This window comes from Acartia tonsa, chromosome 15 (assembly GCF_053477335.1).
Source record: "Acartia tonsa isolate MP-2025a chromosome 15, ASM5347733v1, whole genome shotgun sequence".
Classification (NCBI taxonomy): Eukaryota; Metazoa; Arthropoda; class Copepoda; order Calanoida; family Acartiidae; genus Acartia; species Acartia tonsa.
Window position 1 is genome coordinate 8,031,741 of NC_137274.1, and position 14,371 is coordinate 8,046,111.

Genomic DNA, 14,371 nt, shown 5'->3' on the forward strand with positions numbered 1-14,371 from the left:
CTAAAAGATTTATCATTCGTTTGCCCTTCCATATGATTTTAGAGATTCGCTTTTATGGATGTTGTCATCCTTGTTTCACTGATATAAAATGTTTTCTACATTTGATGAATATTTATATTAAAACATGTGTTGTTAAAGATTTCTGCTTCCTAACTACTCTGAAAAGTAATGAAAGCCGAAAAAATAGATAGATATAGCTTTTTAGAATGTGTGTGGGAGAGAGAGAGAAAGAGAGAGAGGGGAGAGAGACACACAGAGAGAGAGAGAGAGAAGTTAGATAGATAGATAAATATATCAGGGAGGTTGGGGACATTGGAATGTTTATCATACCGGTACCCAAAGTTTTTTTAATCAAGTTTGAGTACTTTTATTAAATTTTAATTGGTTGGTTCCTAATCTACTAGTGCCCTAACTTTTAGGTCAATAATTATAGAAGGGGTAATTTTGTTTATCATCATTGGGGATGTATATTAAGGGATATAAGTTTTCCGGAATTTTAATCTAGGGAGTAGATTTGAAATCTGCATCAAATTTTAAGGATTTTTTATAAAATTCGTTTTTTGTAAAATTCTTTATCTAACAGCGGAAATACATTTTAAGTTAATTAATTTTGACCAATAGGATAAGTGGATTTTAAACTACCTGCGCTCTAATTGGTTGAATGATGTACGACATCCAATCAGAGCGCAGATTTTTTAAATCCACCAATCACGGATGCCAAAATTAATTAACTTAATTTGTATTTCCGCTTTTAGATAAAGAATTATACAAAAAACGAATTTTATAAAAAATCCTTAAAATTTGATGCAGATTTCAAATCTACTCCCTAGATTAATATTCCGGAAAACTTATATCCCTTAATGTATATATCAATTTATTGTCCATTGTCTTATCCCTTCAGATTCCTGGCAAGATATAGAACAAAAATGATGCAATAAAACGGTGAAGTTGCGTGAAGTTGCGCCTTTAAGAAAAGAAGGTTTACATACTATACAGTAGAAAAGTTAACAGGAATACGGTTTTACCAGAGCTGGATCTTTAAATCATTTTAGTGGTGCGCCAATTCGGAGTGCATCGAATTTCAGCCAATCACAGCGCGGCATTTCATAAAATGCTGTGCTCTATTTTGTGAAAAGTTGGCTCACCCCGATTTGGTGCACCATTAATATGATTTAAAGATCCAGCTCAGATCTATAATTTTGATGTATATACACACAACTTCCTCCCTTCCTTTTTCAAAGAACTCTTTCGCCTGCTTCTAAATTATTTACTGCTACTTGACTGTGTTAATATAAGCGATACTATTGGTTGATTTTCTATGACCCAATAGAAAGGTTAAGCAAGGCGGTTGCGATGGGGAGATGCAGTTATTTAACCCTTTCTCCCTCTAGTGATTTACTCTAATGGTTTAGCTAGTGATCTTAAGGGATAAGACAATGGATGATAAATTGATATACATCCGCAATGATGCTAAACAAAATTATCCCTTTAAAGAATTTAATTGGGTTGAAATGATTAGACACTACCAGTTTATAACCAAATTTATAATTAAGATTAAAACCTTCAGCCACGCGGGGCTAAGAAAACTGGTTTTCATAGATAATTTTTATTTTAATATTCGTGTAAAATTGTCTGTAATACAATGCTATACATATTTTTTCAGTATGCCTGAGAACTGTTTCTAATCCAGCGGATATTAATCGGTTTGGAAGCCATACTAAAATGTAATTTCTAATAATCATTTTTCTCGTATTCATTTGAATCCGTTGGATAGGAACCAGTTCTCATCCATACGAAAAAAAACTATGTCTAGCATTGTATTATATCCAGCTTTCTACGAATATAAAAATGTACAATCATAAGATTAAAACCAGTTTTTTTTAGCCCCGAGGTGCTGTAGGCACGAGCTAAAAAAATCTTAATCTTATAATTGTACATTCTATATCCACGGAATACTGTATATAATACGATAAAGAGAAATCATTGACGCTTTCACAAAAAGTACCTTGTTGAGCACATAGAGTAGCCCCAATCCCCCAGGATTAGGCCAAGGAATCTAAAGGGATAAGACAATGGCCGATAAATTGATGTACATCCTCAATGATGACACACAAAATTACCCCTTCTAAAGATTAAAATTTGTGGTTGAAACGTTTGAACACTCAACTTAATGAACCAACAACCAATCAAAATTCACTAAAGTCCCCAAAGTTGTTTAGCCAACGAATAAGAAAATGTTATAATATAACTTTGGGGACTAGTGTAATAAACAGCCAATCATAGTCCCGCAGGGTTATGACAGTCCCGCAGTCCCCAAAGTTTTATAAGACCGTTTTATTATTTGCTTGCACAATAATTTTGGGGACTTTTAATGAATTTTTTTATTAATTGGCTCATGAAGTTGAGTGTTCAAACGTTTAAAACCACTAATTTTAATATAGAAAAGGGGTAATTTTTTCGTGTATCAACATTGGTGATGTACATCAATTTATCGACTATTGTCTTATCCCTTTAGTCCCCTGAATTTTCTGCTAAATTTCTCACCCTTAAATAAATTATCCTTGAACACGGAATTATATTTTGCTTTCTTCTACGGAAAGAGAGGGAGAAAGAGAGACACAGAGAGAGAGAGAGAGAGAGAGAGAGAGGGGGGGGGAGAGAGATGAGAAAGGCACGGAGAAAGCTACAAATACGCACTTGGAGGTTGTTAAGAGAGAGACAGAGATAGAGAGAGAGAGAGCGGAGGGAGAGAGAGAGATAGAGAGGGAGAGATAGAGAGAGATAGAGAGAGATTTATAAAGGACAGAGAGAGAAAACGAGGATATGAAAGTCTATATGTAACGCAACAAAAATCAAACAAAATTGAAGAGAAAAAACATAAAAAACAGTAAAATTGGTATAGTCTCTTTCGTGGCAACGCCTCTTAAGGGGCGTTTTCGTCGTATTTTCATATTAGCTTTCTTCCTATTTCTAGACCCTGCGTGGGGCTCAAAACCTTAACCTAACCTAACCTAACTTGGGCTAAGTAACCTAAATAACCTTTCAAAAGCTACTATGAAAATACATTGAATCGCCCCTTAAGAGGTGTTGCCACGAAAGAGACTATGCCAAAATTTTATTATTCCCCTCCGCTAGTATATTTTTCTTACATAAAAGTAATATTATGTCTGTCTGTCTGTCTGTTTGTGTGAGTATCTAATCCTTATACTAAAGTAATAGGATGTTTGTTTGTGTGTCTGTACCGAAGGATCTCGCTAACCGCTTTATTGATCGGGTTCTCACAGGGTAGCTTCTCATAGGTCCCGGGAAGGTTTATAACTATTTTATGGGACACCTCCAACCCCCCAAAAAATGAAAAATATACCCCCCCCCCAAAAAAAAAATATTTTCTTTTTCTTTTAAAATCTAAAATAAGAAATTGGGTTATCAAATTCGACTCCCCCCTCCTAAAGTGACCCTATAGGCCTCTAGGGGCGTAGCCGCTAGTTAAACATAAAGCAATATTAGTCCTTTATTACTTTTTTTTTGGGGGGGGGGTGGTTTTTTGATAAGAAATCGACACGAAAAAAAATCCACCTTTCCCAATTCGTTTTTCATGTTTCAAGTGCCCCTAGAGGCGTGTAGGGGCATAGCCGCTAGTTTTGAAATATATTATATAAATCAAGGATCATAACTAAATGTTTTAATCGCGTCTAGGACTAAACTGTCGGGCACCAGTGTCGCCTTCCAACCAAAAGATGGCCCCCCCAAATGGATAAAAGTGCAGAATCCTATGGCTCGAAGCCACATCGGGTTGATTTCCCCACTGCCTCCCCTACAGGAAATATTAAGCACTGATAATTTGATCGTAAAATTCATGCGTGAAAATGGCCAATCTAACCGTAACCTTTTCTTTCAAGGTTTCGAAACAGAGATAAAGAGCCTACTGCAGGACCTGAAGGACAACAAGCTGCGTGGAACCCAGACAGAGCAGGACCATGAGGATCAACATTCTCCAAATCATAGTGTCACTGTTGATGCTATCTCCACAGCCGAATTTCCTGCCATTGAGAATACTGGTGCCGCAATTCCCGCCAAGACAGGCTCGGCCCCAGGTACTACACCAGGCTCTACAACCACAGGTACTAACTCAGCATCATCCTCAGTATCGACAAGGTCAGCAGCTGCCAAACCATGAACAATGCCACGAGCATTCCTCTATGGATATCGGGTCAAAATTAAGCCTTGAAAAGGTTATCGTCATATTAGTAGTGTACATTTTGTACAAATTTCACTTTAATTGAGCAATTTACTATGTACTATTAAGTACACATCAAAATCAAAGCTCAAACTTATTACGCTTAGCCGTTTTTATAACTATCATTATTATAATCTGTATAATCTGTCAATACTCGTAAAATAATCAAAATTCAATGAATTAGACTGATTAATGATAATTGTGTAAACATATACTGGTAATTGGTAATTAGTAATTAGCAAATTAAATTTTGAAATTATCTTTATTTACTGAATTATTCTTCTTACTGATTTTCTTACTGATTTTTACTGAATTTATCAAATCATATACTCGTTGGATGCGGGTAGGGGGGGGGGAAAAAATAGTAGAGATTTTTTTACCATGTTTCTTATATATGTTATTATTTTAGTGGAACACCTGCCAATAACTTCTGCCTGCATAGCTGAACCGGAAGCAGAACCTGCATCTCCAGATCCATGGCCTCCAGACACATCCTTAGACAGCTGGTTCTAGCCAGGTAGATGATATTTTGTGTCTAAATGAAAATGTGAACTATGATATCACTAGCATTCTCTATGATGATACGTTTAGAGAATACTCGAGCGACTATAACATTAAGTGTGACTATATAGATATAGATTCTCTTTTTAATATATTTAAAAACACAAATGAGCAACTTTTTAAAATTTTTTCAATTAATATTCAAAGTCTCAATAGTAAAATCCAACAGTTAAGAAATCTAATTGAAACGGCCTCTCTAGAGGGTGTTGGCCCATCGGTCATCGCCGTCCAGGAGACCTGGTTGTCACAGGACTCAAACACAGATAGTTTAAGTTTAATGAATTACAACTTTATCTCCACCCCCCGACCAGAAGGGAGGGGCGGGGGAGTGGGGCTGTTTATTCATAGCAAATATCAAACAAAAGTTTTATTTCCAAATTTTTTTGTGCCTCACATTTTTGAAACTATGTGTGTTAAAGTCACATTAGGGAGCTTTAAGGCATTAATAGTTAACGTTTATAGACCTCCACACAGAAACCCTGAGGACCTTGAATCATTTTTTAACATACTTGGTGACTTTTTAGATGTGATTGATGATAGCAACCTCCCTGTATTCATTGTAGGAGATTACAACTTAAATCTCTTCACGACTTATGACGTCTTGGGTCCTGCATCTCGTTTTTTTAATTTAATGGTAAGTAATGGGTATCTATCCTTAACGTTAAGAGCAACCAGAGTACATAATTTCTCGTACTCATTGATTGATTCAATTTTTTGCAAGGATTTCCTGGACAATTTTGTTGACTCACATGTAATTGTCACTGACCTATCAGACCATTTTGTATTGTCTAGTTCCTTTTCACACGTCATTCCAAAACCCCCAAAAAAACCACAATATTTTGAAAAAAGATTTTTGGAAGAAGCAAATATTGATAACCTCAATCATGAACTATCAATACAAAATTGGGATGAGGTCTTAAGCACAGAGGACGTTGATTTAGCCTATGCGAAATTTTTTTCAATTTTCTTTAATCTTTACAACTCATGTTGTCCCAAAGACAAAATTCGCAATAATCGCAGGACCATGCCGCAGTCGCCATGGATGTCTAATCACCTTCTGCTGTGCAATAGATTTAGGGATAAGTTGTATAGGAAATCCTTGAGTAACCCAACAGAAGAAAATAAGGATAGGTACTCAACTTACCGTAATAATTACCAGAGAACTTGCAGGGAGAGAAAGAGAATATACTATCAATCTGAGCTTGAAAAAGCGGGCAAAGATGGCCGCAAAGTATGGCAAGTATTAAGGGAGGTAATGGGTAAATCCAAGTATTCAAGTGATCTTGAATACCTGGAAATTAATGGAGCAAAAATTGAGAACAAAAAGGAAATAGCCAATGCCTTTAATTCCCATTTTGCAAAATTGGGTGAGAACCTTACCCCTGAAATTCCTCAAACATCAAAAGATTTTAGGGATTATTTACCCCCCCCCATTAATGATAGTATATTCATTCCTCCCCTGGATGAACTCCAGGTATTTAACATAATAACGAGCTGCAGGCCCAAGACGGCCAAGGACGTGAATGATGTAAGTTGTAAACTCTTAATTCAATGTGCCGCCAATTTGGTGCGGCCATTGACGCACATATATAATCTTAGTTTTTCACAAGGAATTTTTCCCTCAGGGATGAAAGTGAGCAAGAATGTAGTCGTTTATAAATCAGGGCCGTTGACCAGCTTAGATAGCTGGAGGGGCGTTTCTATCATCAACACATTCTCGAAGCCACTCGAGAGGATCATGTACAAGTCACTATATGAATTTTTAGATGAAAGATCCTTTTTCTCCACACGACAGTTCGGATTCCGTCCGGGCCTCTCCACGGCACATAATGTTCTTGATCTTGTCAATCGTATCACGGCGGCACTTTCCGAAAAGAAAGTGTGCGCCGGGATATTAATTGATATCAAGAAGTGTTTCGATCTTGTAGATCGAAACATCTTGTTGAAAAAACTCGAGCATTATGGTTGCCGTGGAGTGGTCCTGAGGTGGTTCGAAAGCTACTTTGAAGGACGGTCACAACAGGTTGCGTTTGGGGGAGAATTTTCTGATGTACTATCTATCCTTATCGGTGTTCTCCAGGGAAGTACACTCGGTGTACTTCTCTTTCTTATCGTAGTTAATGATCTAGATTCTGCCACTAGAGACGCACTGCTGTCTCTTTTTGCAGATGACACATTTTGTCTTTTAACAGCTGACAACATTAGGGATCTGTTTATTAAGATTGAAAATACTCTTCCTCAAATTACTGAATGGTACAACAGTAATAAACTTATTATAAACAGCAAAAAAACCAAGGTTATTTTGTTTCAATCACCAAGACAAAATTTCACGGAAGAGGAAAAGAATCTTATAAAACAGTTTCCTGTTTTTATCAATTCTAACCATGAAGGAGAGAACCTTCCAGAAAAAATCCAGAAACTAGATCATATAACTTTTTCGAATAGTAACCCTGGAGAACAAGCCGCAAGGCACCTGGGTATTCAAATCGATGAAAAATTGTCTTTCAAAGTCCATTTTAACTTAATGCACAAAAGAATTCTAAAAGTTGTATACTCATTGCGTCAAATGCGTCATATACTTGACTCGCAACATCTTAAATTGCTCTATTTTGCCTACATAAAGTCTGTTCTCAACTATTGTTTAATTGTATTCACTGCTGTTCCAAACACCTTATTGGAGCCGATCTTAAAGCTCCAAAAGGAGTGCTGCCGCTTAATAGCAAAAAAACCACGCCGTTTTCCATCAAATATTTTATTTAAACAATTGGAAATTTTACCAATTAGGAAGCAAATGGAATACGAAGTGTTTTTATTTATGTACAAATATAAAAACAATATGCAGCCAAGAGTTTTTGATGGTGTCTGGAACACACGTGATACAATTCATGATTACGAAACCAGATTTAGAAATAATTTCATAGTAGATCAAGCCAATAGAAATTTTATATTCAATTCACCATTACATTTTTTCCCAAGACTTTGGAACACTTTACCTGAAAATTTAAAAACAATACCTACCTTCCTGGAGTTCAAACGGAAAGCTTTTTACTTTGTATTAAATTCAATATAATGGTTTCATTCTCTAATTTTCATTCTTTATTTTTCAGTCTTAATCTTCTTGTATTTTTATCCTTATTTAACTTATCAATAGTTTATTTTTACACTTTATGCAGGCAACAATATATCATAACATCATACTCATACTCATAATCACCAGAGCAATTTAAGTTGGACTCAAGTATTTTTGATTTTTAGATTTTTAGAATCTTTATCCCTATCATATTTAAAATGAGTATACGACTAAGGGGTTTTTTTGTACATTTCTCAAATATTTCACGCATCGGTTTGACATACTTAATTATAGCGTCGGAACATTCTGTCCTAAATTTCAACCATATTTTTTGATTTTTGATGCCTTCAAGCAATGTTTTTTTTTCTCTTTCCTTCTTTTCATTCATTGGGGTTGTACGTGGTCGTCTCAGGGACTAAGGGATTTAATGGAAATTCAACAAGGGTTGAAAATTAGTTCAAGAACGTCGGAGTTCTTTGTAAACGGCCGGAAAACGTTAAATATAAATTAGCTACCTAAGGACTTAATACACATAGAAATTCTTCTTTAATCTTAGCTTTTCAAATTCAAATTTAATTTCGATTTATTTTTTCAACTTAAATTTAATTTTCATTTTTATTTTTCAATTAATTATCTAATTTATTTTAGACTACCTTGTCCCGGTCTGTACAACCAGGAGCTCCTGGAAGGCGTACATTGTGTCCTTCGAGTCCGACCTAAATACCTACATCCCCGTCGTCGAGTTGTCGTTCAAAATAGAGTTCTTACTAGATGTTAACCCCTACAATTAAATTAAATTCATTCAACAAATTTTTACACTACAGTTTTTTTTCTTATCAAATTTTTAGCAATTACCTTCCAATATTTTCTTTTCAACATTTTTTCAACATGTTTCTTTATAACTATATTCAAATTTAACTTTTACAATTTTTTTTCTTTTTTCAAATTACTTTACAGGGGAGCGCATCTAGAAACCTGTTGAGATTTTTTCACAAAATTTATTAAATTTTATTAAATTCTAAACAAAATCCTATTTTTAATCAAAAAATCCTTTTTTCTCGTAATTTTATAGTTTTTTTTTCATTCCAAATTTTCTTAAACTTTCTTTGGTCACACGAAATGTCTATATGTCATGATTAGGTTGGTTCATATTTACATGCTGGACACAGGATCCATCTATCTGTCTAATCGCTAGCCGGTCAACTCGTTGACCGGTCACGTACTAACATTGCTGTACAGGTTGACATATGGAGGTTATGGAGAAGGGGTTGCAGGCAAAGCTGATGTGAAGGCGAGCTCGTAGATGTTAAAGCGGTGGAACCACGAGCGGATAACTTTCTGATCCGCATTTATATGGCGGTCACCGGCCGGCGAAAGTGGTACCGACACCAACCACAGTCCAGCCCGAAGCAGGCTCAGCCGCACCTGGCCCGCCAAGAGAAATCACCTAGTTTATCAAATTCCGCAATTATGTTTACCAGTAACAATAAAAACATATAATTATTATCGTTATATTATGAAATATTAACATGTAATTTCAATATAATAATTAATTGTCTATGTGATTTACTCATAACAGGATTGAAGAGTTATTGAATAAAAGTTCTTATTATTATTATTATTATTATATTATCCTAGTAAGCGTTTTTTGTCTGTTCGAAGGATCTCGCTAACCGCTGACCTGATATTGTTTACAGTGAAGCTTCTTATAGGGCCTGGGAAGGTTTTAGACTATTTTTGGGGAGGGGGTCTTCAACCCCCTCCCCTCCAAAAAAAATTTTTTTTTCCTCGTTTGAACTCAAATTTAAAATTGGATGAGGTCGAATTTGCCCCTTTCTACCTTAAGTGCCCCTAGAGGCTACTAGGGTTGTAGCCGATATTTCTTAATCAGATTTCACCATAGCGTTACGGACAGAATAAGGGACTGATAGACTGACGGACGGAACGACAAAGTGAATTACCGAGTGGCTAAGCTGCTTAAAAAGGCATATAAGAAAGCTTTTACGATACGCATTCATTGAGAAAGAAAGGGAGAGAGAGTGAGAGAGAAAGAGAGAGAGAGAGAGAGAGAGAGAGAGAGAGAGAGAGAGAGAGAGAGAGAGAGAGAGAGAGAGAGAGAGAAAGAGAGAGAGAAAGAGAGAGAAAGAGAAATAGAGGGAGAGAGAAAGAGAGAGAGAGAGAGAGAGAGAGAGAAATAGAGGGAGAGAGAGAGAAGCGCCCACGCATCGTTTTTGCCTATTTTTCACACCCTGCAGAATAAAAAAATGTTTTGCGGGTTAATTTTTGCAAAGCTTCCAAAAACATCGTAAAACTGTTTGATGGTTTCTTAGATCTTAAAGGACATTTGAAAAAGTGTATTGTACAATTGTCTTCGCCCCTTGAGGCCTCTAGGGGCCCTTGAGGTGGGGATAGGAAAGGGTTAAATCAACCCCTCCCCCTCCCCCACTTTGAATTGTTTTAAGAAGAAAATAATTTTTTAATTTTTTTCTAGGGGCAATTTATCGTGGGAGGTTGGTGGTACCCTCCTCCAAAAAATCTTTACAGGACCTATGAGAAGCAACATTGTTACTTTTACTTTTATATTTACTAGCGGCTTTGCCCCTAGCCTCTAGGGGCTTTGCCCCAAGAGGTGATTAAAAATAATTAATGGGAAATTAAGGACCCATTTTTTTAAAAAATGGGGGAGGGATTATTTTGTTTTTTAGGGGGGTTGAAGGTGTCCCAAACCCTCAAGAAAATAGCTTAAAACCAACACAGGACCAATAAGTATATACCATGAAGAGTAGAATCCGATCGGTTCAGTGCTTACCGAGATCTTAAGGGACAGACGGACAGACAGAGAGACGGACAGACATCAAGCTATTTTGTATTATAGATTGGATAGCGATGTGTGGACAAAAAAGACACGGAAATTCCCCACCCGGAATTCTTCCCACATTTTTCCCTATCAAAACTTGAAGCTTCAAAATATTCAATGTTTTATCTCGACCACTAGCGGATACGCCCCTAGAGGTCTCTAGGGGCACTTGAGGAGGGGGGAGTCGAATTTGATAACCCAATTTCTTATTTTAGATTTTAAAAGAAAAAGTAAAAAAAAATTTTTTTTTTTTGGGGGGGGGATTTTTCATTTTTTGGGGGGTTGGGGGTGTCTCATCCCTCAAAAAAATAGTTATAAACCTTCCCGGGCCCTATGAGAAGCTACCCTGTTAAGGAGAACCCGATCGGTTCAGCGGTTAATGAGATACTTCGGTACAGACACACAGACAAACAGACAAACATCCTGTTATTTTAGTATAATGATATAGCATGCGATGCAGGGAGGCAATGGGTTATTTATCACACTAGTCCCCAAAGTTTTATAACATTGTGGACTTTTGTTAAATACTGATTGGTTGGTTCATTATGTTCAAACGTTTCAACCAATAATTGTAATCTACAGAAGGGGTAATTTTGTGTATCATCATCAGAGTAACATTGGGGATTTTTGTTTAATTCTGATTGGTTGGTTCATTATGTTCAAACGTTTCAACCATTAATTGTAATCTACAGAAGGGGTAATTTTGTGTATCATCATTGGGGATGTGTACATCAATTTATCGGCCATTGTCTTAACCTTTATTTAAATTGATAAAGTAAAAGGATGTCGGTTTGTCTGTATGTGTATACAAAAGATCTCACTAACCGCTGAACCGATATGGTTCTCCTTTACATGGTAGCTTCTCGTAGGTACTTGGAAGGTTTATAACTATTTTGGGCGAGGGTACCATAATAATCCTAAGCGAAATCGCCCTTAGAAAAAAAATCTCCACCCCAATTTTTTTAAATAAAATTTTTTATCTAAAATTAAAATTGGGGCAGGGGGTTATCAAATTCAACCCCCCCCCCCCCCCCCCTCCTCAAGTGCCACTAGAGGCCTCTAGGCTAGTTGCCGCTTAGTAACACAAAGACAAACTTTCTGGTATTGCAAAAAAATAACAAAATTCGCAGCCGGCCGTCTGAAAATTAACCACGTATTATAAACAGCTTTCTGCGGATATAAAATGTACAATTAAGATAAAAACCAATTTGTTTAGCCCCGCGATGTTTTTAATAGTTATTTCTCGCATTGTATTATATACGGTTTTCCGCGGATATAGAAAGTACAATTATGAGAATAAAACTAGTTTTTTTAGCCCCGTGGTGCCGAAGGCACCGGCTAAAACAACTGGTTTTAATCTTATGATTGTACATTTCTATATTCGTAGAAAGCTGGATATAATACGATGCTAGACATAGTTTTTTCGTATGGATGAGAACCGGTTCCTATCCACCGGATTCGAATGAATACGAGAAATAAAATTATTTAAAAATCACCAAACCTCGAATTTTAGATATTATAATTGACATTAATGTTAACTTGACCTTAACTAAACATTTTCTGCGCTTTTTTTCTGCGAAAAAAATAAATAAATAAAATAATTTCATTTCATATACTAAATTATCTTTCTAAAGCTTTTTTTTACTGTTTTTTGCAACAAATTAAAATCACTTTAAAGATATTTTTTATTCTTCTAATGTTATCATTTTTTCCCATTGTTATGAGAATCTTTTATGTAACTTACTTTGACCGTCGTCATCATACAAAATAAAACAAGGTTTCATGTTTATTTTCTCCAATAAATCTATTCTTGATTTTGATAAGTAAACTTTAAATCTACTTTAAGATATTCCCATCCACGAGTTTTTGTGCTTCGCTTCTTATGGATGTTGTCATCCTTGTTTTCAATAGAACTTTTAAAGAAAATTTGGTATCAAGAAGTTACTCAATATAAAAGAAGAAAATAGTTATTTCTCGTATCGTATTATAAACGGCTTTCCGCGGATATAGAATGTACAATTATAAGATTAAAACTAGTTTTTTAGCCCCGTGGTATTTTCACAGTAGCTTTTGAAAGGTTATTTTAGGTTAGGTTATGTGATTGCCTCGCAGAGTTATGCAATTCGCCCCGAAGGGGCTAGAAATAGGAGAAACCCTACTGTGAAAATATGAAGAACCCCGCAACTTCATTTCCCTCTCTTTACCCCTTTAGTAATAGTATAAAAATGTAAGTTTTTTCTGAAAAAACCAACTAACAAAGAAAAATATAGAATAGCTATGCTTTATAAATGAATAAGAATTATACCAATCAATCATTTATTTTAAGTTTAATGTTAACCATAAAAATCAATGAATTATAAGGATCAAAACATCAAACATATTGGGGCTTACCCCCATTCATTTAATACGGTTAGGCGTACATTCTTTCAAGGACGTCCAATAGGTGGGAGGGTAAAGGGGTGATTAAACCCCCCCCCCCCAAAAAAAAAAAAAAAAAAGCTTGGACGACCTTGCATACTTCCTAGCCTCTTATAACAACCCCCCTCCCTCACTCAAAACAAGTTTGATATTAATATTTTTAAAAATTAAGATACAAAACCCTTAGAATTGAAATACAATATGAATAATTTAATAAATTTATCAATTTAATTAATAATTTTCATCTATAGAGATAGGACAATGGACAATAAATGAATTCCCCGCCCCTCTTCTCCCAATCTTTATACACTGGTTTCTGGAAAAAATGAAATAAAATGCAAATTATATATTGATAAATTTTTTATTACAGATTGTCCAACCATATGATAAGTATATATATATACATAATAAAAGCACACAATTGCAAATAAAAAAAGTTATATTTCCTTGAAGAAGATGATAGAAAAATGTAATGTATACTGTTAGAACCATCATAGACTCTAGTTTTTGGAAATATAAGTACCATTTTTGTGCTATTTGTAGTTTAGCAGCTACGTTTAAAAATGTGAGAAAAAGGTTTCAAAGTTTTAAGTAATTGGAACATTTTACCACGTAGCTCCTTTACTATACGTAGCACAGGAATGGTTCTTATATATTGAAAAACTAGACCTTATGACGATTAGAACAGTATGCATAACATTTTTCTACTAGTAACACAAGCCGCGCAATTTGAATTTTATAATATGCACATTTTTTGCACATCCTTTAAATCCATCAATATTAAAAAAAGGCCTTTAAAAAAAAGGTTTTTAAGGCATAATTTATTGAAAAAATCATTTTTTTATATTTGAAACATAAATGTACCAGAGCAGGTTATCCAAATATATAAAGCATTTTTTTAGTTGCATAATTAATTATAAACAAAAAAAAACACTTCTCTTTGAAGACCCTGTAAACAGTAAAAAAATGTTATGCATACCGTTAGAATCGTCATAAACTATGGATTTTGGATATATTAAAACTATTCCTGTGCTACATATATAATAGGAGCTACAAGGTAAAATGTTCCAATTTACTTGAAGCTTTTTCTCATATTTTTTAACATAAATCCTATACTACAAATAGCACATAATGTCACTTATATTTCTAAAAACTAAAGTTTATGAGGATTAAAATGATATGCATAACATATTTCTACTATTGCACCATAAAAATAATAACTGGGTAA

The 14,371-nt window shown here is 35.1% G+C and overlaps 1 protein-coding gene across 1 annotated transcript; it reads left to right on the forward strand.

Moving 5' to 3' along the window:
* The first annotated feature begins 3,693 nt into the window (after positions 1-3,693).
* Positions 3,694-5,354, forward strand: LOC145306859 (uncharacterized). The gene is made up of 2 exons (XM_080149181.1): positions 3,694-4,121; positions 4,647-5,354. The coding sequence occupies exons 1-2, from the start codon at positions 3,773-3,775 to the stop codon at positions 4,748-4,750; spliced, it is 453 nt and encodes a 150-aa protein (XP_080005307.1). The 5' UTR covers positions 3,694-3,772; the 3' UTR covers positions 4,751-5,354.
* The last annotated feature ends 9,017 nt before the right edge of the window (positions 5,355-14,371 follow it).

What these genes read in the sequence shown, in the direction of transcription:
- LOC145306859 (XM_080149181.1), top strand. Translation starts at nt 3,773, where the DNA reads ATGGCTCGAAGCCACATCGGGTTGATTTCCCCACTGCCTCCCCTACAG. An exon ending in ACCAGGCTCTACAACCACAG is followed by an intron (nt 4,122 to 4,646) that starts GTACTAACTCAG and finishes TTATTATTTTAG; the next exon opens with TGGAACACCTGCCAATAACT.